Raw genomic sequence first — 27,711 nt, forward strand, 5'->3', positions numbered from 1 at the left:
TCCTCAGGTCACAGGGCGCCTGCACAGCTCGGAGAACCAGGCCGCGGGCCTGCAGCCAGCACAGACTCTGGGGCAGCCCCGTGACCTGGAGCCCCGAACACGTGAGGTGGGGTGCCACACCGCCGGGTCCCCCCACTGCCGGGTCCCCCCGATTCCGGCAGATGGGGCTCTGCCACGGCTGCCGTGACCAGGGAAGGTCCTGCGGAACCAACGCGGTCCGAGCGTGGGAACCCCGAAGGGGGCCCTCAGCTCCTCGAGTGTCTGCGAGGAGTCGGCGTCCGAGCGGGGCAGCGGCTCCCGAACCGCAGAGATGACCTCGGCGGGCGGGGCTGGCCGGCTGCTGCCCACTCCCCGCCGCCAGGCGTGCCAACCCGGGAGCAACGCAGTCTGAACGGCGCACAGCCGTCCTCGGGGCACCGTCGCCGGTGTGACTCAGAGGGCACCTGCGTGGCGCCCAGGCGACGCGGCATGGACTGGGCCCGGAGACCGGCGTTCCGTGGGGCTGGCGTGTCTTTCAGTGCGTGTCTCGCTGCAGTGACTTCCGTGGGTGAAACGGGAGAGCACGGCGTAGAGAGAGCGTCCAGCAACTGTCTGAGCCGAAGGACACAGGCGAAGGGCCTTCCGCTTCTGCTCACGGCCCCCTCGGCCGGGCGGCCCCGGGGGCCACCAGCGAGCCAGGGGCCGCCGCAGCCTCCCGTCTCTGAGCGCACGGGGCGTGAGCTCGTGCCGCCACACGCGGCGTGTCTTCGTTTCCTTTCTGCGTCCTGGCAGACAGCGCTGAGGGTCCAGGGGCAACGGACCCTGTGGCGGCGGCTTTTCGTGGGGGTCACTGGTTCCCTCCAGTCACGACAATGGAGAGCTCCGCCCTGACCCCCGCTCCCGGCTGAGCCCCGGGCCCACGCCGCTGCCTGGATGCTGATCTGCGAGACGCACGCAGCTCGCGGGAAAAGCGCAGCCCAGCCTGCACCCCCCCGCCGCTCGGGAGGGACCCGCACCGCTCCACGGGGTGCGCCCTGAAGGGGGGAGCTCACCGCAAGGGAGCGCGTGCAGAAACCCCCGAGGGACCGGTTCTGCACGGCAGTTAAGGTGCACTAACGAGAGCAAAACCACCGCTGTCTTCGAGAAGCCAGAACTCGAGGCAGGAAGGACACGGAGCTCGGACCACAGGCTGCTGCTTCTCACCCCCGAGGGCTGGCCCGGCCCTCTCCTCCCTCACACAGCCCACCCACAGAGGGAGCCGGCCTTGCTCCGCCCACAGGCCCTGGTGACCTCGAGGTGACATAAAACTCGCACCCACGAGGTACTGTGCTGAAGGAGGGGGATCCCCAAAACGCCCCTCACCCACAGAAAGCACCTCCCCTTCGCCGACAGGGCCTGGGGGTGACCGCCTCCCTGCTGGTCCGGTGGCCGTCCTCCTGGCCAGGAGGGCGCGTGCACACACCCAGGTCGCAGCCAGGCGGGCGGGGTGCCGCTTCCGCACCCGCCTGGGGTCTGCGCTCCGGCAAGAGGCTCAGGAGGCCCCCGGGGCCACGCGGCCCCGTCCGGTCCGGGGGGAGCCATGCTCGTGCCCTCGCCCGAGGACCACGGGTGGGCCGGGCGGTCCTGTGGAGCCGCCCTCTGTCCCCACCCCCAACCCCCCGCCCGAGGCGGCCACCTGCGCACCATCGGGGCGGAGAGTGAGCAGGGGCCCCCCTCCACCCGTGAGACAGAGACAGGAGGGTCTGTCTCTGCCTCGGGGTCTCTGCCACCCCGCAGGCGGCAGCAGGGACATCAGACATGAGACCAGACGGCGGACCGCTGAGCCCGTGCTCTCGGGCAGAGGCACCTGCCACGAGGGGCCTCGCACTCGGGCTCCCTCCGGCTCCCCCTCATGACACCCACAGCAGGCCCGCCCCCGCCCAGGAGCAGGTCGCCAACCCTGCCCCAGTGCGACGCCGTGGCGCACACACCGCAGGGCCCAGGCCTGAAGGTCTGCGGCGGGAAAGCAGCCTCTCGCTCCCCAGGACTTCCGCGGGGCCCACCTGACAGACAGGCGAGCTGCTCACAGACCAAACACGCAACACACGTGCTGGACGCAGAAGAGCCCTGGCCTCCCCGGGGCGAAGAGCCCGCTGCACTGCACCCTGACCCCCAGGAGCCTAGAGCTGTGCGACACGCCAGGGTCCCCGCCCGGCCCCCAGCACCACTGTGCCCGCCCAGGAGCCCCGGGGTCCCACCACCTCCGCCAGGACAGGAACCCCGAGCAGCCCTACCTGGCAGATCAGCTCCAGGGTGTCCCGGGCGGTGTCCCCCGGCCGGACGACCGTTAGGGCGGACTGGCTGTTGGGCAGACAGAACCAGGACGGCGCGAAGTGCTCGTGGACCCAGATGTCGCCGTCAGCGTTGTGCTGGTGGACGCCGGGCAGGCCCGACTCCTTCTCCATCTGCGGCGAGACGCCGAGTTGTGGGGCAGCCGCCGGTGGGGCCCAGCGACCTCAGCCCCCGGGGGGCACCGCGATGACCCGCCCCCGGAAAGGGGCCCCACGTGAATGTGGTGGGCAGCCGTGATAGACCCGGGGGACCCCGGGGAGAGGAGAGGAGTGCCGAGGAAGGAGCGGAGTCGGGGGGCGGGGGCGGGGCGGGGGGTCCTCAGGCCTTACACCTGGTCAGGACACCCCTGAGCTCGGCCACACTGCCTCGGAGTCGGGGGCCCAGAGGGCCGCACGAGGTCTGGCACGGCGCAGAGCACCCCAGACAGAGAGGCTGCTGGGCGCTGACGCCCAGGTGTCCACCTCGGAGGCTCAAACAGGTGGTCCAGGAAACAACCAGTGCTTTCTACAGGCCTCCGAGCGGGGGGGCCGCGGGCCCCTTTAAACCCGAGCGCAAGACGAACTGAGCCGGTGCTGCCTCCACCGAGCGCGCGTCTGGGGAGACAGGTGCACCTCCGGCTACGCAGCCTGCTACCGGGACAGCGCTCCGACGTTGCCGGGACGAGGCAGCGTGGGGGGGGGGGGGGGGCGCCCGCTCTCGGGGACCAGCACTGGAGACGCCGTGTCTCGCGCCGACTGGGGCTCAAACACGGGGTGCCCCGGCCCCCTGGTGCGCCTGCTCCCTGACTTCACAGATCTGGCCGTTTCAGCTGGGGGTACCGAGTGCACTCGACTTTAGGACCCGAGAGGCCACGGCACTGCTCACGTGGTGCACCTGCAGCACTCACCTTGCCGTCCGGGGCGGTGTCGTCGAAGACCCCCTCCAGAGACTGCTTGACGGCGTCAGGCCCGTCCCCGAACACCTGTGGACACACCGGCATGGTGACGAGGGCCCCGGGCAGGCGGGGGGGCGCGTCGGGGGGGGGACGTCGGGGAGGGATGGGAACTTGGGCCCGGCGACACACAGGGGTTGCAGCGGCCTGGGACCCGCCGACAGCAGATCCGGGCGCAGGCTATGCGGAGCACGGTGGCGGCCTGTGTCTGCCACCACAGAGGGTAACCGCACGTGACGCCTGGGCCCCCAAAAGGGGGAGGCTGAGAGCGAGCGCCCACCTCCTGCGGCCGCAGCTCGGCCGTCGAGCCTCTCGCTCAGCTCCCCCGACGCAGCGCCGATGGCCCCGCCGCCTCGTCAGTGCACACGGACGCACACCCCATGCTGTCCCTCCCCCGAGACCGCAGGACACGCCGTGTGACACCCAGTCTCATGCGCCCGTCTGGTCTCCTGAGGTCCCATCGATCCTCCTGACACCCCAAGTTCAGGTGACGGTGGGGTCGGCAAAAGCCCCAGCACGCCAGCTTTCGGGGTTCACCTCTCCCTCCACTTCGGTTCCTTAGTAACAAGGGGCTGAGACCCACAGAACCGACGATACTACAGGCCCCTCCCTGAGCCGGCCGTCGGTGCCTCTCTGTGTGCGAGGCTTGGCGTGACGGTCACGGCAGAGAGCATCGCCGTGACTCCGCGTGCTCGTGCCCCGTCCCCAGCCACCGCCATCCACGGAGGAGACACTCCCCCCCCCCCCGAGAAGACAGACAGCTAGGGGGGGTGCGGTGGGGGCCTGGGGCTGGGGGCGGAGGGCGGGGCGGGCGCCAGGGCCCACGCTGTCTGCCTCGGCGTCCCCGCCGGGGTCCGAGACAGACCCCGTGTCAGCAGCTGGCTTTCGGGGATCCTCAGCATTAACAAAGGAACGCCCACGCATCCCCACGCGCCCACCCCCACCCACTCACCCCCACAGTGAGGGGGAGCCGCGGCGCCCGCCCCCCCCCAGGCCCCAGAACCCACCTGGTTGATGCTGGGGTGCCCCTGCTTCTTCTTGGAGGTGGTGTCCAGGCCCCACAGGGAGGAGAACCGGCTCCGCCGCTTGCTGGCCGGCCGGGGCGTGGCCTGCGTGCGCCGCCGTACCCCCGTCTCCCCCGTGCGCGCCGCCACCTGAGGGGGGGGGGGCGGGAAACCGTGGGGCAGCATTCAGGCCTGCCCCCCAAGCCCCGGCCCCCGCCGCCCGAGCACGGAGACCGCAGCCCTGCCCGGCACCCAGGGGGGCGCGAGGCCGGCACGCCCCATCCCTGCTGCACGCGTCAGGGGTGGCGCACGAAACCCCCAAGGAACATTTCTCAGGACCCTGTCCTCTGGTCTCGGGCTGGGCCGCGTGCACCGGGGGCAACTGGCCACACACTGAGACCCCCCAGCGCCACAGAGCCACCGCTGTGCCGGCGGCCAAGTCCGCGCCCGGCCCCTGCGCACCCACCTGACGTCTCCGCTCACCGGTCCCCCCCTCACCCACCACAGAGCTTCCTCGGCAGTCCCGGAGACCACCTCCTGAACAGACCAGCGACCTGACCTGCCCACTGCCCCCAACACCACGCGCTCCTGCCACAGGCGCAGGAGCCGGAAAGGCACCGGGCCAGGGGCCGGGCGACAAGAAGTCGGTGAAAGGCCCACGTGGGAAGCAGGACCCGTCCTCAGAGATGGGGTCTCCCTTCACCCTCCCAGATACCCCTTCCGGGCAGCGGGAGGCGCAGAGGGCAGTGGGAGCCGGAGGCCCCGCCCGGCCCGTGCTGAGGCCGGCGTACGGGAAACCCCGAGTCGTCGCGTCCCCGACGGGCAGCTCCCCGTGGGACAGCCGGCTGCCGGCCGCCACGGCCCTGACCACAAGAGCAGTGGCCAACCCGCCTGCCGCTCCCAAACGCCCATCGGCCGAATGAACAAGTAAACCAATAAGCACCAGAAAGCCAAGCCGGACCCTGCCCAACGTGGCAGCGGTGGTGGCAGCAGCCACACCGTGGCCCCGTCGGTGACAACTGCAGGGAGCCAGGCAACGGGAAGAGAGACCCGTGCCGTCGCCAACCCTCTCGGCCGCCAGCCGCCAGCCCCCCGGCGGGTTCGGCCACCCGGCACATGGGCTACTTGCGGGCGGCTCCCACGGTGCCGGCTCTGAGCAGCCAGGGCCTTGGGAACCGCTGCCCCCGGGACAACGGTGCGCACCGCGAGCCGAGGGGCTTTGAAGAAAGAAGCTGCCAACCCGAGAGGACCGGCGTGCGGGCTCCACAGGGGCCGGTGCCCAGACGGCCATGGACTCGGCCACCACGCAAACCAGGCGAGGACAGCCTGCTCCCCAGGGGCACACTGGCCCCTTCGGGGGTCACTGCAGGTCCCCGGTGTCCACAGGCCCTCCCAGGCATGGGACTGACCTGCTCAGACTCCCCCCGCCCCTCCCCCCAGCGCTGCCTCCCCCCAGCGCTGCCGCCTGCACAGCCCGCCTCCTGCCCTCCACGGACAAAGGGGAAGACAGGTCTGGACAAAGGCTGGATTGAAGGCCGCTCCAGCCCCGGGGGAAGAGCATTCCCTGGGTCAGATGACACCAACTGGAGGTAAAAGTAAATACCTGGGAACTCAGACAGAGCCTCCCCTGCCCGGGCACCCCCACCGCGGTCTGCGGGACAGGGACCCCCCGCCACGGAAAGCATGCGGGGGCCCGTGGGCGCACAGCCGTGCGTCACTGCAGCCACGCACAGGGCAGGGACGGCGAGCAGTCGCACAGGTGGCTCCAAATCCTCTTCTCTCAGGTTCCCGGCCCCCCAGCTCCCCCCCCCAGGGAAAGGGCCCCAACCACAGCCCCTGAGACAGAGGAACTGAGAGGGTCAGAGACTGCAGGACACGCTCCCTCGGGCACCGCGTTCTGGGGGGGGGGGCCCTGTGAGAGCACTTCCACCCCGATTCACCTCTGAATCGGTGCACGGGGGTTTGGCCAAGTTGCGAGTTAGGGTCGGGGTCTCAGAAGCAGCCCCGGAGCCACAGGCCGGTGCCGGATTTGTCCGTCCGGCTCCAAGACCGCCCCCGCTAAACACAGGGCTCCGCGCCCGGTGGGGGTGCGCAGGGAGGCCAAGGCTCGCTGTCAGCAGAACAAACCAGGAAGCCGGCTTTAATAGCTCCAGAAATAGGCTCAGGACTTCTTTAAAAACGTTAATCTACCCTAATTATCGGAATGACGATGCCAACCTATTTATAAAGAACAGCGAGGCCTCTGGCTGAATCCCAGCTGGGAATGAAGGGCCCAGCTGGTGGGCAGGCCGCGAAGCGGCTTCCGGGACCGAGGCCCGTCCGAGCCCAAGCCCCCGGCAGGCGTGGGCAGGGCGGCACCTTTCCCGCAGCTGCGGCCTTGGACCCGCCGAAGCCGTGTCACTCGCCAGGAGCAATCTGTCGGCAGGGAGGGACCAAAGTACACAGAGGCGTTCGCGAGTCAGGGAGCTCGTGGAATGGCAGACTGCGAGCTCCCGACACGGCCGTCTCACCGCCGCGCTGCGGTCCGCTGGGCATCCTCCCCGCCGGCCAGCGCTCCCCTTGTGGGGGGGCTGTTTTCCTCCTGCACGTCGGGCGTCCCAGGCCACGGAGCCTGCGGCGGACACGACAGTGCACGGGGAGCGGCCCCGAGACGGCCGAGTTCCACACACACTGTGAGGTCCGCGGCGGCAAGAGCGAGGGAGAGAGCGAGCGAGCCCACACACCTGTGCGTGGGGGCGCCTCCCCCGAGCCTTCCCGTGAGGTCAGTACAAACAAAACACGGACTCAGGTGAGGAACACGACCCGCCTGAGAAGAACAGGAGAGGCCAACACCCCCCCACCCCTGCCGAGAGAGACCCTGAGACCCCCGCCCCGCCCCCACCTCCCGCGTGTTCTCTGCAGAACAATCCAGGCCCTGGCAGGAGGGCGCAAGTGGAAGGCCAGAGCCGAGCCACAGGCAGACCTGCCCCCAAGGCGGAGAGAGGCCGCGGGGGAAGGCGCCCCAGCGGTAACCCGGGCAAGCCCCTCCCGTGCGGACTGCAGCTGCGTCCTGCTGGGCACTAGTGGCCAGGACGCCCGGCTCTCAGCAGCCAGTCCGCGGCCACTCACCAGGGCGTGGAAGGACGACACGGAGAAGATGCCCAGGCGGCCCATGGCCACCTTCGTGGGCCGGCTGGCGAAGGCCAGGAGGCGCTTGGGGTTGGGCAGCTCCCCGCCCTGCAGGCTGGCCAGGTAGCAGCGGTAGCGGAACAGGTCCATCTGCAGCTGCTCCAGGCTCTGCTCCCAGACGGAGATCTGCAGCGGCGGCAGCGGGAAGGGGCGTGAGCGCAGGGGCCCGGGCTGCCGGCTCCCCCTGCTCAGGCGCCGCGGGTCCCTGTGCGGGCACGGGCCGGATGTTCACCAGAAGCGGGGAACCAGAGGCACCCTGAGTTTCCCAGGCCACGGGGGCTGAGTGTCACGCAGCTGGTGGGACTTTCCGCAGAGACCCGCAGCCAGGGCCGTACATCCCGGGCGGTGACAGCGAGGGCACCACCCCTCCCACACCCTCCCGCACCCTCCCAGCCCAGCCCTCGCGTCTGCGGGAACCACGGGCCCACCCGGGGCGGCTCCCCGGGACCATCCCAGTGCCCGTGAGCTGCCGGGGACGCAGCCGGCCACCGCGCAGACCGGGGCGGCCTCCGTGACGCGCTGACAACCCGAGGACCCTGCCGTGGGCGAACGCAGCGGGGCGCCACCTGGTCCAGGATGGTCTTCTTCTTCTTGGAGTCGGTGACGGAGGAGAGCTGCATCTCGCCCATCTTCTTCATCTTCTCGTCCATGTCGATCTTCTGCTCCAGCTTCTTGATCTCCGACCGCAGCAGCCGCACCGTGTCCTCCTTGTGGTGGTGCCGCGCGACGGCCGCGGAGCAGGCGGAGTGGATGGCGGTGACCCAGTTCTCCAGCTCCGTCTGGCTGGTGGTCTGCGGGGGGGGGGGGGGAATGGCGCCGCTCAGGGGCTCGGATGGGCCGCGCACCCCGTCCGGGTGCCGGTGCACAGACCCCTGGGGCCGGCTGGCGCCCTGACCCCCGCTGCCCGTCACTGACAACGCCAGTCAGTCCCGGGTGGGAATCACCACCGCCCGCGCCCACGGACCGCCTGGCAAAGCCGCCGGGTCTGCTCGCCCACGCACTTGGACCCCCAGCTGCAGCGCACTCCGCGTCCACGCGGCCCCAACTCCAGGTGCTGAAACCCTCCCCTCCCCCTCCCCCGACGGCAAGGCAGGAGTGTGTGTGTGCCCTGGTGACCAGAGACCGGAGAGCCGACCGCCCGCTCCGCCACACGAGGACGGGGCGAGGAGACGCCTCTGGGCATCGGGGAGCAGCCGCCCCCGGCCCAGCCGCACCGGCACCAGACCTCGGGCGCCAGCCTGCACGGCAGGAGCAACGCCCTGCTGAGGCGGGTGCCGCTGACCACCCGGCCTGGGGCAGCCGGAGACACCAGCCGGTGCTGAGACGCGTGTGGCCGCACGGCACCGTGCGGCAGGCTCAGCTGCTCGGGAAGAGGGCGGCTACGGACCGCGGGTCAGCCTCCAGGAGGCGCGGTCGTCCGCCCTGACAGCGAGGCCAAGGCAGGACGCGCCGCCCACCCCCACCCCCCCCCCCCCCGTGCGCTGCTGCGGCCCAGCCCACAGCCCCCCACTCCCCACCGGGGAGGGCCCACCACAGCGAGCGCAGGGGTCCCGCGGAGGAGGGGGCCCTGCCACCGCGGCCGCCCGGCCGTGCCCTCCCACCCAGAGCGGTCGGGGCGGGGGCGGGGCAGGAGAGGAGGGGCCTGGCTCAGGTCCCCAGCGGAGCCCCGACCGACCTGGAAGAGGAAGGCGTCGCCCAGGGAGTTGCTCAGGCAGAAGACGAAGTCCTTCTTGGGGTGCTCGGGCACGGCCTGCACGATGCCATCCTCCACCCACACGGCGTGCTTCGGGGTGCTGGCGGGGTCGACGCCCGACCTGCCGTCGCCCTCGTAGAAAAGCAGCGTGCACCCTGGGGAGAGAGCGGGGGCTGCGTGAGCCTGGGCGCCTGTCCCCTGAGAGGGCGGGCACGGAGGCGCCCCTGAGACCTGGCGGGGAGACCCGGGGCGAGCCCGCACGAGGCCTCGAGCCGCAGCTCCGCGCCCCACCGGGGCCCCTCACCCACGCCCCCGGGGCCTCTTCGGGCTCCGAGTCTGTTTGAGAAAGCTGCATACAAGCATCCTCACGGGCACACGGGGGTCTCGGGGCTGCCCATGCGCCCCCACCACGCTGTGACGAGCGCCACGGGAGGCCTGGCCATCAGCAGAGCCCCGCAGGCTGAGGACCGAGCCCGCGGCCTGTGGGTCGCGAGGGAGGGGACACCGTGCATTCCAGGGTTTCCGTGCCCCACCGCCCCGCCCCGGCTCGGGTTCCCAGCCGTCCGTCCTCGGCGGCAGGCGGCTGAGGCAGGCTCCCACGCAGCCCCCGCTCGTCCCCACGCTGGGACAGTGTGCGGGGCGTGGCCGGGACGTGCCCACTCTCCTCCCGGACCGCAAGCCCTTTGCCCTCACCCTCGCCTGGGCGTCACTGCGCACCGCTGGCTGTCGGTGGGGCCGGGCCAGAGAGGGACTCCAGGTGAGACCCCCTCCTGACCAGTCACTCTGTCTGAAGCGACAGAACCTGCGGAGAAACCACCACCCCACCCCACCCCCTCCGCGGCGTTCCCAGATGCCCTGGGTGTTAATTCTTGACACCCGGCTGCTCAGGGAAGCCGGCGGCAGCCCCCGCGCATCACTGGCAGGACCGGCCCGAGTGGGTCAACAGATGGCGAGACCTTATCGCAGGACGCAGAGGCCAAGGACTCAGCGGCTCTGTGTCCGGTGCCTGGACGCGGACAGACTGTGGCCCTCAGACCTGGGCCACCATGAACACACAGGCTCCTCCTGGGGCCGGGGGCCAAGCTGCTGAGCGCACGCTGCAGGGACGGCAGGAGGGGGCGGCCGAGCGCCCGTGTCCCAGCTGCAGTCAGAGACCCCTGGGCAGTGTGGTTCTAGCCCTGCCACCCCCACCAGTTCACCACGAGAACCACGGGGAGGCCTGTTTAAACCGCTGAATTATACGCCCCCCCTCACCCCCCCTTAACAACCTGCTGGAGCCCAACCCAGGACCCAGGGCATGCCTGAGTGCAGTGACGCAAGGTCATCGGGCGGGCCCCAACCTGGAACGACAGCTGTCCTTCTAAGAGGGGAGCGTGGACCCGAGCAGGTGCGGAGAGACCACAGGGCAATGACGCTGAAGGGAGACAGCCACCGCAAGCCAGAGAGACGGGCCTCAGCACATGCCCGGCCTGCTGACCCCCGACCCTGGCCCTCCAGGCTCCAGGACCACGAGGCGACACACCTCTTCGGTTCACGCCCCCGGCCGCCCCACGCCCAGACTCTGAAAGCACCTCAGGGGACCGAGAGGGGCTGGGGGGGGTCCCCTCTGGTCAGGCTGTTAAAAACTCAGCACAGATTAAACAAACGGGAGGGCAGGCCGCTGAAGGGCGCAGAGGCTGCCGACGTGGGGGGTGGGGGCAGGGGAGAAGCAGGAGGTGAAGAAGGGGCCTTTCGCGTCACCCCATCTCACCCTGCCCCCCACAGCCGCGGAGCAGCTGGTGACACAGCCCCCCCACCCAACACCCAGCCCCGCGGCACCTCCGCATACAGGCGAGGCAGGCCCCGCGTGAGCGCGCGCACGGCAGCAGGTCCCCACAGAGCCCCCGCCGGGCGGCCATCTGTCTCCCGCAGGCAGGGCCGCCGCACCAGCGCGCAGTGGGGCGCACGGTGCAGGCTGACGGGGTTTCCCAGGCCTGCCGTCCTGCTTCCCGCGAGCGCATGTCGGACGGCTGGTGCACACTGGACGTGCACCGCAACGAGGCGTGTAACCGGACACCGTAACACGCACAGCTGGACGTCGACGTTCCACGCGGTTCCCACAGAAAGCCCCACGACGGCCAGGACGCTGCTGCCCGCGCACACTCGGGCCGCGCGGCAGGCTCTGGCACCGAGAGGGGACAGGAGGAAGGGCCCGGCGCCCCCCGCCCCGGCCGGGGTTCGGTGGGCCACAGCGCCATCCTGCACACCCAGGAGCCACAGGTTCACGGCCCAGTGGGGCACACGCCCAGGCCGCAGGTTCGATCCCCGGGCAGGGAGCATGCAGGGCACAACCGACTGATGTCCCCCTCTCCACTCAACAAGCACATCCTCAAGCAACGGTTTTTTAAAAAGGAAAAGAAAGCACCTGGCTCTTCTGAAGACGTTCTGGGGAGTGGAGCCTCGGAAAGGCCCATCCCAGCAAGCCTGGCAGCTAAACGTGAGAGAGGGGGCGTGCCGCCCCGAACCCGCAGGAGCCTCGGACGCACAGGCCCCTGCCCCACGCGAGCGGACCGCAGCGGGTCCTCCGCGGGGCAGCCATGTGCTCCCAGGACACTGCCCAGCTATGAGGCTGCCGCTGCTGCCTCCCTCGCAGCTAGGCCTGACTCAGTTCCGGCCAATGGGATGCATGCACGTGAGCCATGGGCCACTCCCAGGCTCCCCCCTTCCCCACTCTTCGCTGGAGTGCGGGGCTGCTGGGGAGCCCCGTGACCACACAGGCTCCAGGAGCAGCTGAGTGACCAGACGGAGGGAGCCCAGGCCCCTGGGGACTTCACAGGAAGGACCGCTGCACCAGCCTTAGATGGTCTGATGGGGGGGGCAGGGCCGGGCATACTTCCATCTTGCATGAGACACCGTCACTGCAGGGTCTGTGGCCTGCAGCAAGACCTGCCGCCCAATCACCACACTCCCTTCCCGTCTTCCCGGGCACGGAAGCCACAGCCGACGAAGGGACAACAAGGTGCACCCGACCCGGCTGGCCCCCTGGGTGTGCCCAGGGACCCGCGCACCCACTGCCTCTGGCACCAGACACTCCCCTACCGGGCACAGCGGGTGAAGCCCGGCAGCACCCGGCCCGGCGTGTGCACTGCGCCAGGGGGCCAGGTCCCTCCACCCTGCGGTTTGCCCTGGGCACTCAGCAACCCGCCCGACAGTCCCTGCGTCTGCCAGCCCTGCTCCCAACGGCGCCCGTGACAGGAGGCCCAGGGGCGGGGCTCGAGGCGTGTTCTCTCCGAGACACGGAGTCCCGGCGCATCACAGTCTCCGGGGCCCCGAGCGCAGGCCGAGGGGCACGGGACGCCCCGCACGCTCACGGCCAGGCAAAGCGACGGTGGACGGCACACGGAAGTGCACGGCATCATGAGAAGGGCGATGCGCCCCACGCGCCCGTCCGGTGTGGCCGCAAAGCGGTGGTTTTGTCGCACTCGGTGGCTCCGGGCCTTCCCTAGACGCCCGGGGACCGCCAGGTTGAATGAACCCTATGAAACTAACAGTGTCCTACCGTGTCTTCGACCTAAACAACGGAAATTCCAGAGGATTCAAGCCAACGACGTCCCTCTCAAACGGCTCCTCTGGGGGGCACTTCACCAGCCAAAATGATTTAAAAAGTTTTTTAAGCGCATTCTCCAAAGCCGTCGTGGAGCCCAGGCGTGCACAGGAGGGCGACACGTGGGAGCTGCTCCCGCAGCCAGCTGCACGGGGACGGAGACGACCTTGCAGCCTGCGCGGGAGGAGTCGGGGGAGCCGCCACTCCGGGGACACAGCGCCCGCGAAGGCAGACGATCAGGCGCCGGAGGTCGGCTGCGCGGCCTGTGCTTGACGCACCCCTGCGGCGCGGAGCACGGAAAGGCCGCACGAGGCCGACCTCGCCGTCGGAACTCCGAGCGCCACGCGTGAGGTCTAAGCTCCGGTCGGCAGGCGCCCCAGCCTCCGCGCAGGCGCGGAGGAGCGCGCGGAGCGCACGTGCCACAGGAAGCGGGTGGGGGAGGGGAGGGAGCGCCCCAGCGCCGGCTCACCTTTCAGGGACGCCCAGTAGTGCTTCCAGCGCCTGCGCGCGGCCGGCTCCACCTTCCGGTTCTTCTTGTGCACCAGGAAGTTCTTGACGGCCAGCGCGCCCGCCTTGCGCACGGTGCCCCGCGCCGCCTCCCGCAGCACGTCGGAGCGGCCCGGCGAGCTCGGGGCGCCGCTGGAGCGCTCGTCGCTGTGCGCCGAGCCGGCGTCCTCCAGGCTCTCGCGGTTGGCGGCGCTCAGCTCCAGCTCGCGGCGGAAGTTCTCGTACACGCCCTGGCGCGCCGCGTCCCCCGTGCTGCTGCTGCCGCTGTCACTGCCCACGAAGGCACGGCCGGGGGGCGGCGAGTAGCTCGAGTGGGTGGCATTGGAGCGCCTGGACAGCAGGTCCGTGTCGGTGGTGGCCCCTTCGATCCCGCTGTCGGCAAACTCGCTGCCCTCGCCGGCGTTCACATCCTTGGGGCCAAAAAGGAGGGAAAGAAGACGGGCGTCAGGCAGAGAAGTCCCAGCGGCTCCTGCCACCCACAGGGCACCCACGGCCCCTCCCCCGACCCGCACAAATCCGCGGTGCGGCGGGGCGCCGGAACGTGCCCCACTGCCAAGGCGAACCACTGAAAATGTTCAAGGAGAAAAGACACGAGAGACTGCGGAGCGCTCGTCACTCGTCTGACTCAGCCCATGAGCTGACGGGCAAGTCAGCTGTGGAGTGGCTCCCGCCTCCAGCCCAGAGCGCCTCGCCTCGCCTCGCCTCCCCTGTCCCCAGTGCCCAGAACTCCAGGAAACCCTGCTGCGGGGTGAGCGAGCTGCGCTGCAGGCAGGGCTCACGGGGAACGAGGGCACAGCTGGGATAACATGGGCACAGCGGAGGCCACTTTTTCAAAGGAAAGTGAAGGGTTTGGTCAGGAGCCCGTTTCACAGCATGGCGACTGAAAAGATGGCCGGGGGCTGCCGTAGCCACTCACCCAGCAGGGACCCATGTCCCCAGAGCAGGCAACGTCCTCGGGCCCCAACCGGCTGGGCTTCCAGAAAGCGGGCAGCCTCCCACTGCACTGAGCTGAAGAAGGCTGCGGGGCCACCGCTGGGCCCCGTGCTCCAATTACCTCGCCCTTTCAAAGCCGGACGCCGGGAGCCCGAAGCAGGCCACCGCCGGCCCCGGGCCAGGGACAGCTCGGGCACCTGCCAAGACGCAGGGGTATCGATTCCCAGCGCCAACCCATTTGGAACCTGCAAAGCACCACCCGGCTCCGGAGCTGAGCGCTTCCGGGCCGCAGACCGTTTGCTCTGAACGCAGACCCTCGACCACTGCTCTCAAGTGCTACCGGCACCTCCGCCAAAAGTGATTACGGCAGCGGCAGTGGCGACCGAGGGAGGAGGGCGACGGCAGCGGCGGACGGGACACCCCCGGTCTGGGCACCGTCCTCAGGGGCAGAGACCAGAAGGCAGAGGAAGGCGCAGGCTGGGGCTTCCCCGCGTTGGCGCTTCAGCCTCACGGAGAGTTAGTTCATTGGGGTCTGGAAGCACAAAAACTACAGGGTGTTCCGAACTGCCACAGAAACCACGCCCTGGGCTCAGAGCTGCTGGGAGGCCACGGGGCCCGTCCCTCTGCGCCCCAAGGTCCGTGCCTCGAGGGGACTCGGCCTCACCTCCGGCGCGGCCCGGTGCCAAGCGAGCAGCTGGAGGGGGGCAGAGGCCCACGTGGGGGACCCAGAGAGACGCGCACGGCGTGACTCACCCGCATGCAGGGCCAGGCACACAGGCGCCCAGCGCCGGGGGCGGGGGGTAGTGTGGGGGCAGGGGGTGCTGGGTGCAGGTGCCGCCCGCCTGCTGGGGGAGGAGGAAGTTCTGGGGTCTGAGGCGCCGCAGTGACGGCGGCTGACAGCACGGCGTTCACACTGCAGGGTGCTGAGAGCAGACCCCGACTGAGTATTCCCACCACCGAAGGGGCGGTGCCGATGCGCGGGGGGGCGGGCATGTTAACTCGCTGGTGGCCATCCCTTCACCACCGACCGTGCAGGCCGGCACCGCACTGCACCCCTTCCGGAAAGCAAGAGCAGAGCAGGACGCCGACGGCAGGGAAGGTGACTCCGCAGAGGGAGCGCCTGGCGCACAGCACCTCCGGCAGGCGCTCACGGTCGACTGGCGTGGGACACGGGGACCCTCCCTGCCACCTGCCACTGCTTTTAGAAAGAAAGTCAGGCAGAGATGGCAACAGGAAGTAGCCGGGGACCGACTGCACTTCCACGGGGCGCGCAGGGACTCCAGGGGGACGAAGGACGCGTGGGCGGGGCTCCGAGGCAGACCTGGGACGCGGTCCCGTCCCTCTGCCGCCCCAGCCCCGCCTGTGCGCCCCCAGAGCCTGTGGGCGCAGGCCCTCTGCCCGAACAGGAGCACCCTGTGTGGGGCCCCAGCTCCACTTCCTGCCCCCTTCTGGCACGGGACACCCAGTGAGTGGCCCTCAGCGAGCTCTCCAGGGGACCACGGGCAGTGGGAAAGGGCGTGGCGCACTTCCCACACCTCCGGGCGCCTTTCCGCGTGGCTCAGTCCCCCGAGAAGAGCACAGGCGTCAGCCACGGACTCAGACGCGCAGACGCGAGCGCTCTCTGTGAGGTGGGGGGCGAGGCCAGCCCCCTAGGGGACACTTCAGAACAGAGAGGGGGACTGCCTGGCCCAGGCCTCTCGAGCCCCCCTGAGCTCCAGGACAGGGACTGCAGGCCTGGGGAAGCTGTCCCGGCGGGGGGGCGCGGGCCGGCGGCAGGCTGGAGGACAAAGCCCACGCCGTCCTGCCACCGCGTCCACTGGGACACAGCGGGCCCACCGCCGCCCAGCTGCAGACGGCATCCGGCCAGGCTCCGTCGGAACGGTCGGCCTCGAGCCCCCCACCCCTCCGCACTCACCAAAGCACCCCTTCCAGCTGGGGGCCGCTCCCCTCAAACCTGACTGGCGGAAAGGGGAAGGAAGTGAGAGGAGACGGGGAGGGGGAAGAGGCTGGACGGGCAACCGTCAAGGACGCGTCCCTAACAGCCCGCTGCACCCCCACGGACCCCCACAGGATGCCCGAGGCCTCCACGCACCCGAGAGGCAAGGCCTGGACACACACTTACCTCCTGGTCCCACCCGAACATCTGTGCGCACCCCCCGACGCCAGAGCCTCGCAGTGACCCCGGCTGTGCCCCCCACTCCCAGGCGGTCACTGCACTGAGCGAGAGAAGCGGTCCCGCCTGGCGAGAGGCCCGCCGGCCCCAGCCGAGCTCGGCACCTCGAGAGCACACAGCCCGGCGCGACCAGTGCCCTCCCGGCGACACCCACGCCAACACCGCCGGCAGCCAGGCAGGCTCGGCGGCATCTCCCCACTGCTGTGTCACCCGGCTGGTTGGGAAGGAAGTGCTGGCGGACCCGCCCCCGCCCGCCGGGTCATCAGTCGGGGGTGTCCCACATACCCACAAGCCCCTGCTGCCAGGGTGCGGGAAACGATGACTAGCCCCCACCGGCACCCCTCGCTCGGCCCCGGCTGCTCGATGGGGGCGCCGAGGGCCGTGCCCCAGCCCTCACCACCTCCAGGGCGGGGAAGGGGGGACCGTTCTATCCAGGTGTCCAAGTGCCACACCTGTCCGCTGCAGCACCAGCCAAAAGCAGCCGCTCTGACGCAGAGGCCCCAGGGTCACACCTAAGAGACACCAGCCACCCCTCGGAGGCTGCGTCCGCACGCCTGTCATTCCCGGGCGCCAGGCGCATGCCGCTCTGGGGCAGGTTCCCGCGGCTCAGAAGGAAGGCAGCGGCCCCGCGATGCAAACACCCCCGGGGCTGTGTCTCCAAAGGTCCTCCTCCCACCCACCCGTGTCCGGGACACTTCACCCCTGAGGATCGGACTCTCCCCACGCCCGGGGGCCCCGAGGCCCTGCCCGTGCCGCGCCTCCCAGCAGCAGGGACTCGGAAGGCCGCCCACCGCCGCAGGGAGGAGCCCCACGGGCCTCCGTGTGGCGACGCAAGTGCAGGGTGTGTCCTGCGTGTCGGCCGGACGGCCTGCGCCTGTGGGTGCCAGAGCTGGCTGCCACGTGGGGGCTGTCCTTCCGTGACCCACCCTCCGGAGGTAGCAGGGCTGGCCCGCCGCCAGGCCCAGGAGACTGACCTGGCCCCCGGGCAGGAGGCAGCCTGCCAGCTTCCGAGGGGCTGACCGGGGCCCAGGGCCACCCTGGGTCCCAGGCCCCTTCTGACAGGCTGCCCCCACAGTGCCCAGGATGGGCGCGCCCACCTGCCCACCCATGGGGCCATTACGACGGGCGTGGAGAGCCTGCAGGGCGCTGGGGGAAACTGGGTCAGAGAGACGGCTTCTCACTGTGGACTCACCAGCTGTGCTCCACTGCTGCCCCCGCAGCCCCCAGGCCCACTCTGTCCTCAGTCCCCACCCCTCAGGCACAGACGGTGAGGTGGGCGGAGCCTCAGAAGGCAGCCCCCAGGCCCCCGGGAAACCCGATGGAAAGCATGGGGACCTCAGCAGAGCAAGCACACCCAGCGGAGGCCACGCACCATTTCCAACCCCCCGCCGCGGCCACGTTACCTGAGTCGTCCTGGCCCTCCTGCCCTGCATGCTGTTGCTGTGGCTCAGCTGCGGGTTGGTGGCGCCCTCTGAGAGGCAGTGGGACTTCCTGCAGGGAAGGGTGTTGTAGCTGTAGGGAACAGCCTCTTCAGCTGTCGCGGGCGGCGCCTTGTGGTCAGCCCGGCGGGGGCGGTCAGACGCCAAATTCCGGCAGTAGCCGGCGCACTTGCTCCTGGGCCCCCCGTTGGCCATCGCCCCGGTGCCTTTTGGAGTGCAGAGGTCGCTCAGGGAGTTGGCGCGCTGACAGGCGCCGAGCGGCCGCGGGCCCACCCGGTTCTCCGCCCGCCGGGCCTCCTGGCGGTCCTTCTCCTCGGCGGGACCCAGGATCTCCTCGTTGCTGGTCAGGTGCTCCTGGCTCAGATCGGAGAGCGAGAACTCCAGGCTGTCCTCCCGCCAGATGTCCGCGGACTTGGAGCGCTTCTTCCGGAAGCTGGCGCTCTCCGGGAACGTGGGCCCGGTGCGAGAGTAGGGGTGCGGCCGCCCGCCGCCCTCGGCCGGATAGGCCGCGTCCTCGCTGTACAGCCTGCTGTCCTCCGAGTCGGGCATGCTGGGCACGGAGGCCGCGGCGAGGACGATGCTGCTGCCCACGCTGGGCGCCACGGAGGAGTCGGTGTAGGACACGGGCCTCAGGCCCCCGTCCGCGCGGTCCACCCAGCCGGGGCCCCCGAAGTCCTCGAGGCCGCCCCCCTGCGCGAAGGGCTCCAGGCCGCTCTCGGCCAGCGACTGCGGGATGCTGGGGGTGCTGCTGGAGCGCAGGCTCGCCTCGGCGCTCCGGGGCACCGCCTTCCCCGAGGACGCGTGCCGGGCCCGCCGGGCCTTGTGCGACAGGCGCAGCGAGCGCGACGTGTGCTTGCGCCCCAGGCTGGCGCGCTTCTCCCCGTAGAAGGCGTGCTCCACGCTCTGGCTCTCCGCGTTCCCCATGGCCGAGCGGTCTGCAGCAGAGGGAGGGAGGGAGGGGGGGGGGGGCGGGAGGGACAACTGAGCCACCGAAGGGCCGGGGCAGAGCCGGCGGCTCCTGAGATGCCCCCACAGGGTGTGACACAGCCCCTGCACCATCGCCAGAGACCCACACCCGCACCCGCCTTGGCTCGGGGGGAGCTGCCCTCCGACCCCCCCGCAGCGTGCACACCGCCCCTCTGGTGGGCGGGGGAGGGGAGGTGGCTGCACACTCAGCTGTAGGCCTGGGGTCCTGACCCCGCTCCCAGACCCACGCCTGCCCGCCAGACGAGGGCCTCACCGGCGTCAGAGGACGAGACCTAAGCAAGCGGTGTCCCCAACCACCGCCCTCCCTCCCTCCCAGAAAAGCGAAGGTTTCAGCTTCCTTCAGACTCCACCCCGCTCTCCCAAACCCACCGGAAGAGAAAACTCGGGTGGTTCGAGCCCGAGGAACTCTCCCTCCCAGAGCAGAACCTGTCCCTTTAACTCCACGGCACGCTGAAATGCGGACTCCGGCCGGGAGGAGGGAGTGGGAGTGGGCAGCGCTCCACGGAAGCCCGCTCCCCGCTCCGCAGAGACTGACGGGCTCGGTTCCGGGGGCAGGCCCGGCAGCGCACGTGCGTCTGGCTGGGTGCTCTGCACGGGAGGGGGGCCTCACGTGGTCGAGCCACTGCGTGCGCACCACACCCAGGGCCACGCGGTGCAGCCAGGCGCCCCCCGAGCACTGTCCGGCATCTCCCAGGGACCCGGCGAGCACTGCCCACCGCGGGGACCAGGACACCCCCGGAGCTCGAGACCCCAGGCGGCCCGTCCGCCCTGTGCAGCGGCGAGCCGTCTCCGCGCCGGTGCGGACGGCCTGCAAGGGCAGGGGGGAAGCGCGGCAGCTGGGCGCTCGGCCGGGCTGACTCCGTCAGCCACCTGCACGGTGACTCCCTCAGGGGACAGGCACGGGGCACCCAGCTGGTGCCCCACGCTGGCGTCCCAAAGCCAGGCTGTAGGCAGTGAGCAGCCCGAGGAGGCCCCACCCCGCCCCACCCTCAGAAACGTGACCCCGGAACTGGCAGAGCCACACGGTGCACAGACTAGGGACAGGCACCTGAGGACCCAGGTGTGCTCTCGGTGGCCATCTCAGATGGCCTGACACCCGTGGAGGAGAACCCACCTCCGCCCTGGCCCCGGGGGCCACGCCTGACCCGCCGCTCTGCCCAGCCCGACGCCGCACCCTGCGACCAGGCCTCACGTCCCCTGAGTGCGGGGCGGCTCACACATGCCCCGGAGCATTCCCGCCAGGGCACACGTCACATGACCCCCAGGGGACGAGTCCAGCCCAGAGACCGTCCCCCGGGACGTCAGAGCCCCGAGCTCACGGCTCTGGCCGGCACCTTCCAGGAGCAAGAAGAGAGGCAAAGCCTCGAGTGGCGGGAACGGGACAAGCCGTGCTGGCCACGCACGACCAGCCCGGGTGCCCTCCGCCCCGAAGAACACCGGGGCCGCGCGTCGGCAGCACCGCCAGCAGGACGTGCCGGCGTGTCTCTGCTCTCCGTCTCCCCAACGAAGAGTAAGACGCTGAGAGGCATGGCGAGCCGGCCGTCCCTCTGCACAGACTGAACGGCACAGACCAAAGCCTGAGAGCCGCACAGGGTTCGGGTCGAGGCCGGGCTGTGGCCTCAGCGCACCCGCGGGCGCCTCCGCTGCCGCACACCGAGGTGGGCGCACGCAGACCGGCCGGCCAGCTCCCAACCCTCCTCCGCCCCAGGGCGCGTCTCTGCCAATGGCAGAGCGGTCCGGCCCCACCGTGCAGGCCCCAGGGCCTGTGGTGCTCATGGCGCCCGTCTCAGCCTGGCGCTCCCCGCCAGCCCAGGCAGGCAGGCAGGCAGTGGGGTCACCCTCAGGACGGGCACTGCGGGCCGGCCAGCCGCGTCCCACCCAGAGATGCTCCGGGCAACCGCAGCCGGTCGGCAGGAAGTGGGGGGCACACAGTCGAGAGACAGGAGTCTCTAGGGGCTGCGGAAACGGCCCTGACACCGAAAGCTCCCCTGCGCCCCGGCCAGCGGCTCAGGTGGTCGGAGCAGCGCCCCCTGCACCACTAGGGGGAGGGTTTGATCCCAGGTCAGGGTGCGTTTGGGTAGTAACTGATCGATGTTTCTCACATTGATGTTTCTCTCCCTTCCTCTCCCTAAAATCGGTAAGCATGTCCTCAGGCGAGGACTTAAAGGGAAAAAAGAAAGCTTCTCCCGAAAGGCCTGTGAGACCCCTGAAGGCCCCGGTGGGGGGCTGGGGCCGAGTACAGAGCTGGCCTGGGACCTGCCGCCCCTGGCAGCCGGGCGACGCCACAGGCGCCCCCAGGCTGGGGCCTCTGGGCCGAGAGACCCTCCGCTGTGCCCTCGGACGCTCCGAGGGGCATGGGGCGCTACGAAGAGCCCAGTACATGGGGCCGAGGGGGCTCCGGGAAGGTTTCAGGGGTCCAGAGGGCTGGTTCCCAGGGGAGAACGCCCCCCGCCCCCTGGACACCGGGAGAGCACCCGTGCTCGAGGCCCGGCCTGTGGGCCGGACCGTCAGAGGGTCACCCCACAGTCAGGGTCACAGGTCTCCAGAGCGAAGCCGCGTAGAAACTGAAACCCGGCGCGGACCCCCAGGGAGCCGGCTGTGGGCAGGCTGGGGTTCCAGGAGGGTCACTGGGGACGGGGCGGGGGGTGCAGGCCCCCGGGGCGGTGCAGCAGTGTCCTCGCCAAAGCAAAACAGAACATGAGTAACACCTCGCTCAAACGCGCACACAGCACAGGCCCGCACAAAACTGTGAATCCGGCCACTCTGGAAAAGCGGCGAGGGCCATTTCCACACCTACGTATCTTTTGTGTTTTTCTGACGTCTCTACACTGAACCTGCAACTTCTTTTAAGGGACACGCCCCAGGGCCCCGGGGGGTTCAGGGAACCATCTGGGGTGGAGGAGCCTCGCCCAAGCTCAGACGTGACCCCCCACCTGTGAGCCAGTGGCCCCGGGCCTGGCCGTCCTGCCGTGTCTAGGGCGCGGTCACCGGCACCCAGGCACACCTGTCCCGCTCGGGACACACCCCCGTGCCGTCGCCTCGCCCTCGTCCACAGCCCACATGGAGCAGCACAGCTGTCCTCCCTGGGGCCGCCCGGGGCTGCGGCTGCCCGGCGACCTCCCGCACCTGCGCTCCGTCCAGCACCTGCGCTCGTCGGGGCCCTCTTGGCCCCGCCCACCGGGCTCGCCCTGCAGGCAGGTTCCTCGCCTCGGCTGAGGGCGCCCGGCGTCCCCCCGGCGTCCGGGCGGAAGGTGCCTGATGGTGTCCGTACATTACGGTTATTAATAAAGTACTCCACTCCCCAGAGGTATTTAAAAACTTATTAAAATAAACACGATGATTACCCTCCTCTGACTTGAAAACAGACCTCCAAAACTGCAGGAGAAAGAAGGAAACGTATTTGTTTCAGAGTTAAATTTGAAACGAAAATCACAAGACAACAGATTGCAAATTTAAAATTAGATTCCAGTGGGAGGTCTTGGTTTCCAGCCTGTTTTTTTCCCTCCCAGAGGCTGAGCCTGGAGACAGGGAAACAAGAGCTAAGATTAAACCGAGACCAAGTTCTGAAAGTTTCTGCTAAACCCTACAAACCCAGGGGCAGTGCCTGGCCAAGGTGTGCACACACCACCCCCGACGCAGGAGGCTGGACAGGAAGAGGCGCCACGAACAGAAGCAGCGACCCAGGTGGAGCGGGCGAGACGCTGGCTGTGTCGACTTTGCTCTTTGAAGACTCCCCAGACCGAAGCCAAGTGCCTCACTCACTGATGCAAGCGGGGTTTGAAGGGCAGGTTTGCCTTTTCAAACACGATCCCACATGAAGACGGTAAAGCCTGGGGATCAATTTAAAAGACCCTGGGGGCAATTCACAGGGGGAAAAAAAGGACTTCACAGGCACCTGCGTTTTCCTTTTCTTGTTTTGTTTCAACGCTAATGCTTTCAAATTGTTAAGTGGGTGTAACCTTTATCCAAAGAAGAGGTTCCGAATTCGCTTTCCCACGAGCTACCTGCGCCACGGCAACTCCGTCCCATCAGAGCGGGTCCGCCCCGCCCCTCTGCCTCCTTCCCGGGAACTCACGCGACCCTCGGCTGTGCCCACGCAACGTACCTTCCCCGGCAACAGCGGGTCGCAGCCCACCGTGCCCCAGGGGCGCTGTGGCATTTAGATCCTGGGTGGGTGGTGGTGTCAGGAGGTGCAGCACCAGGCTGGGGGCGTCAGCACCTGCTCCTTGGGGCGGCCATCGGTCTCACCTGAGCAGCCTCACCTGCGTGCACGGGAAGGCACCGGGAACCTGGAGAGCGCAGGGAAGGAAACGGTCAGCAGCAGGAGGGAGCCGGGCTGTCGCCCCGCGCCAACGGCCACCTTGGGCGGAGCCCCGCCACTCGCACCCACAACGTGGCGGCGCCTGGCCGCAGGCACGAAACCCCACGCAGCGTCCGGTGAGCCCGCAAGTGCGAGCGCATGACCACCCATGGCAGCCGGGGACTGGCAGTTCCCAGTGTCTCCACCAGCACGTCCTCGCCTGGTGATCTCCCGCCCAGCGTCCCACCTTCCCCGTCCCGGGCGGCCACCAGCCCTGCAGCCCCCAGCCCTGCAGCCCCGGCGCAGCTACAGGAAAGGAGGCCATGGCTCCCGGGTGGCGCACCCTCTGGCCCACAGGGACCACACCAGACCCACCCCGGGGGTCAGGTGCGTGAGAAAGCTGCCAAGACGGCGGCCTGGGAGGCCCCGGCCACGCCCTCCTCCCCCAGCGCGGGTCTGCCTGCGTCCAAGGAAGTGTCACAACCAGCACCCTGCTCGCTCTAATTAGACGCATGGTGGGGGGGGGGGGCCGAGCAGGTGGTTCCGCACACTCTCAGGGAGACCAGCAGGCCCTCGGGGTTCGACCACAAACCCACCTCCTGCGTGCCGTCGTGGGGTGGAGCAAACACAGCCCCGCGCTCCGGGGCGCCGGGCCACGGGCCGCGCCGTGTCTCAGGGCGCTGTCACCGGCCGACCCAGGCCAGGCTCCAGCGGAGCGCACGCTACGCACCCCCACTGCCCCCCCCCCCCCCACCGCACCTTCCTGCCGGGGCCTGTGCTGCGTGTTTGTTCCGCAGGTTGGGCTCATAATGGGACTTTCTCAGCGGCTTTTGTTTGAGCTTGACACAATGGGGAAAGCCCTGAAGGGCTCGTTGTTAATCCCCCAGTGAAATCGGGAGAGATAAGAGCAGGTCTTGAGCAACCGCAGCGACAGGCGGGGTCAGCTCCGTTCCCAGGCAAGACCAGACTCACACTGCGCTGCGGCCGCCCAGCGCCGGGACTGAGTGCTCAGCGCCCGGAAAACGGACCTCAGAGGGAGGCGGGCTCTGCTGCGGCAGCTCCCACACCTGAGGGGAGGACACAGGCCCCTCAGGGAGACGCAGCGCGCCCTCGGTGCGAAGGGGGACAGGAGCACACAGAAGGACCCACAAGAAGCCACTCGGCCCCCGTCTGAACCACCGGGATCCGTGAAGGGCGGCCCGGAACACAAAAAGAAGTGCGCTCCCTCGTCGCACCCAGACTGGGGTCAGGGTCGGGGTCGGGGTCGGGGTCATGGCGTCCGGGCTCCCTCCCGTGCTGGAGTTCAGAGGTCTCAGAGAGCGAACAACAGCAACACTGCTCTGGGAGCGCCGCTCCTAAACGTGCGGCATCTCCTTCCCTACGGAGTCACCGCACACGGGGCCCCCACGGGGGACAGGAATCTCACCACGTGACACGGCATGGGGGGGCCCCCAGGACAGAGAGGGGGCACGGCGGCTCCAGGCTCCACTGTGCACGGCCGTGAGAAATGCTGCACCGGTCCCCCGCCCGGCCCGCCACGTCCGCACCGATCCCCGGGCTCGCTTGTGTCTTTGCAAACTTTTGGAAAAGACTGTTGTCAGCTGAAATTAAAATCACAGGAAATTATCCATGTTGACTCAAGATAACAAATGTTGCCAACAGCAGTACATTATTTATCACCCCCAACCTTTCAGAAATGCAGAAAGATTTACTGAATTTATAAACATATTCAAGTACAGACCTGCCAAAACACTAGTTCTATATAATTCTAATTCTGATTCTGTAGCATTGTAATTCTATTATAACTCTGTAATTCCAATACTAACTCTGTAACGCTTAGACTGCAAAGGTCCCGGTTTGGAGGGAGGAAAACCAAACACCTGCTACCTCGTGGTAGGAGGGGCCCATCATGCCTTTGCTGCTAAGCTGACTCCGAAAAGCAGGCAGCACACGCCTGGCCCAGAGCAGCGGACCACCCCAGGTGTGCACAGAGGCGACAGCAGGGACTGCCCTGCACGCCGGCTCGCAGACCAGAATCCCCCAAACAGCAAGGCCCCCGGGGGGTCCCGGTTTGTCTGCCAGCGTGGATGACAGCCGTGACGAGGGGTGGGGGGGGGGGTGGCCAGGTGCGCTGCGCCCAGTGCCTCAGGTTGGGGGGAGATCGGGGTGACCCATCGGCATGGACATGGCCGTCCTCGTGGGCCCCGGGCAGAGAGGCCAGGCCTGGCAGCCAGGGCCCGGCTCCCACAGGGCCTCGTGGGTAGGAACTGGACGAACACGGTGGACGGAGAACTCCACCAGGGAAACCAGAGGCTCGACTCCTCCTCCTCCTCCTCCTCTTGACATCCCGGCTTCGCCAGTCTCGCCGAGGAACCGGGACGGGCACTAAATGCGGACGCTCGGCCCGGCGGAGCGTGGAGAGCAGCCCAGCAGGGCTGCCGACAGCTCAGACAGACTGCTGTTCGACACGTGACTGAGCGGCCGCTCTCCTGCCCGACTGTCCAGCCCCGCTGTCCCGGGAGTGACCCCAGGACCTAGGTCTTCGGGGTCACAGAGCAGTATCGCCCTCGCAATCGTGAGCATCAGAGTGATTTGCAATGGTTGAAACAGAAAAGGCCTCAAAAAAAACACACTTTGGAGAGAAAGTGACAAGGACGAAGCCAAAGCAAATGTCACAGTGAACCCATGTGAAAGGGACCCCAAGCTCCCGGCCCCGGGGGCGGTGAAACATGCACGGCCTCTGCTCGGAGGGCCCCGGGGGTGGGGTCTCTGGGAGCCCGGGAGGCCGCAGGCGCGCTCCGCTGGAGCAGAGAGAGAGCTCTCGCTGCTCTCTCCTCGGAAACGCCAGGTCGGCCCGCAGGTGGCCCATCTGTGGGCGCCTGAAGTGTGACGGTGTGAACAGCAGTGAAGGAAAGAAGTGTCTGGCGGGAAGGGGAGCAGGGAGACACAAAGCAAAGAAGGAAAGAAGGAAGCAAACCCCGGGAGCTGGGGCCCAAAGGGCACCAGAGCACACCGGTCCAGTCCCAGCACTGGGTTTCTGGACACTCGTGGGTCCGAGAGTCTGCTTTTGGGAAACGATCCCACCAGCCTCCCACCGGGGGTCCACCGCCACACCGCTTGGCCAGACCATCCCGCGGCAGAGGGGACGGCGGCGAGCCGCACGCAGGCGTGGGCAGCTGTTTTCAGCGGCTGTGTGGTTGCCTGAGATGCAAGTCTGAGAGGATTCTGACAACAGATTGTAACATATCCTTGACATCTTTGGAATTTCAGTCTACCCAACTCCTGTTTCAGAGAAGTCTCTTCCATCACACTGATGCGTGTGAGAGAGGGAGGAAGGGGGAGTTATATTTACGAAATAGATGGTGTAAAGTTTAAATATTTTGCTTCCCAAGGATGTGCAAATGAAGTGTTCGTTACGGTTATCGCTTCAGTGGAATATTGCTTTTTTAAAACGATCTATCTACAAACAATTTTTAAAACTTAAACGTGGAGCCAAGAATTGTCACCGACTATTTTTAGAATGGCAAACTGTAAAACAGCACGTAGAGAAACGAGGGGGAACGAGTGAGTGTTCACTTCAAAAGCTGAGTGACGAGGAGGCCTGCAGGGCGAGGAGCTGGGGGTGTGGGGGGGGGTGGGCAGAGGGGGCCCAGGGCAGGGAGGGAGAATGGGTGGGGGGCAGGCGAGGGAGGAGCCGGTCCGGTCCTCCTTCCTCCGGCCCGCCCCAGCTTCTGGCCTCCGCCTTGGAGATGCTACCGACACCCGGGGTGGGAAGGAAAGTGACGGCCACAGCCTCAGACTTGGGCTCTGGCAGGACGACGCCCTCTGTCTTCCCGCAACGCCGGTCGGAAAAGCCTGCAGGCCCCACGCCAGCAGGGACGTTCCAAACAGGCCCGTCCTCCCCAGAGCCTTCACAGGAATGTCTGCAGCATATTGACCCAAGGTGACCACGAAACGTGCTTCTAGAAAGCCTGGTGACCCAAGCAGTGGCCTGGCGTGGGGGCGTCAGAGCCCAAACAGGGTGAGGGGCAGGGGAGCAGCCAGGGCACAGGGGCTCCTGGTGGACTGAGGGGGACCAGCCCAGACAGACAGCCTGGGCTCAGCCCCCCGGGGCAGGGGCCAGGGCAAGGACGGAAAGACGATGACAAGCTCTGCCACCCACGGGCTCCAACAGGAGGCCAGACGTGTGAGTGTGTGTGTGAGTGCGTGTGAGAGTATGTGAGTGTGTGTGAATGTGTGTGGGGTGTGTGTATATGTGAGTGTGTGGGGTGAGGGTGAGTGTGAATGTGTGTGTGTGTGTGAGTGTGTGAGAGTGTGGGTGTGTGTGAGGTCGTGAGGGTATGTGTGAGTGTGAGGGTGTGTGTGGAGTTGTGAGGGAATGTGTGTGTGCGTGTGTGTGGGTATGAGTGTGGGTGAGGTTGCTAGGTGTGTAAGTGTGAGGGGGTGTGTATGTGTGAGAGTATGTGTGAGTGTGTGAATGTATGTGAGTGTATGTGAGCGTCTGAGTAGGTGTGACAGTGTGAGTCTGAGTGTGACAGTGTGTGGGTGAGTGAGAAAGTGTGTGTGAGTGTGAGAGAGTATGTGTGAGAGAGACACACACACCCAGCGTCCACTGAGAAACAGGGTGCCGTGACCTCAGTGTCTCTCCGCGGACCCCGGCCGGCAGAGACTCCCGGCAGACCC

The 27,711-nt window shown here is 68.3% G+C and overlaps 1 protein-coding gene across 1 annotated transcript in view; it reads right to left on the reverse strand.

Annotated features, from left to right (window-relative positions):
• The window catches only part of TIAM1 (TIAM Rac1 associated GEF 1), a 61,716-nt gene extending 38,691 nt beyond the window's left edge, over positions 1–23,025 (reverse strand). Inside the window, exons 1-9 of the mRNA XM_028503933.2 lie at positions 22,834–23,025; positions 17,706–18,676; positions 13,159–13,606; positions 9,089–9,261; positions 7,980–8,204; positions 7,354–7,539; positions 4,249–4,395; positions 3,197–3,271; positions 2,253–2,423 (exon numbers count right to left, since the gene is read on the reverse strand). Coding sequence (XP_028359734.1) covers positions 2,253–2,423; positions 3,197–3,271; positions 4,249–4,395; positions 7,354–7,539; positions 7,980–8,204; positions 9,089–9,261; positions 13,159–13,606; positions 17,706–18,665 — 2,385 coding nt within the window. The 5' untranslated portion in view covers positions 18,666–18,676; positions 22,834–23,025. The remainder of the gene's footprint in view (positions 1–2,252; positions 2,424–3,196; positions 3,272–4,248; positions 4,396–7,353; positions 7,540–7,979; positions 8,205–9,088; positions 9,262–13,158; positions 13,607–17,705; positions 18,677–22,833) is intronic.
• Between the last annotated feature and the right edge of the window lie 4,686 nt (positions 23,026–27,711).

Source organism: Phyllostomus discolor, chromosome 2 (genome assembly GCF_004126475.2).
Source record: "Phyllostomus discolor isolate MPI-MPIP mPhyDis1 chromosome 2, mPhyDis1.pri.v3, whole genome shotgun sequence".
Classification (NCBI taxonomy): Eukaryota; Metazoa; Chordata; class Mammalia; order Chiroptera; family Phyllostomidae; genus Phyllostomus; species Phyllostomus discolor.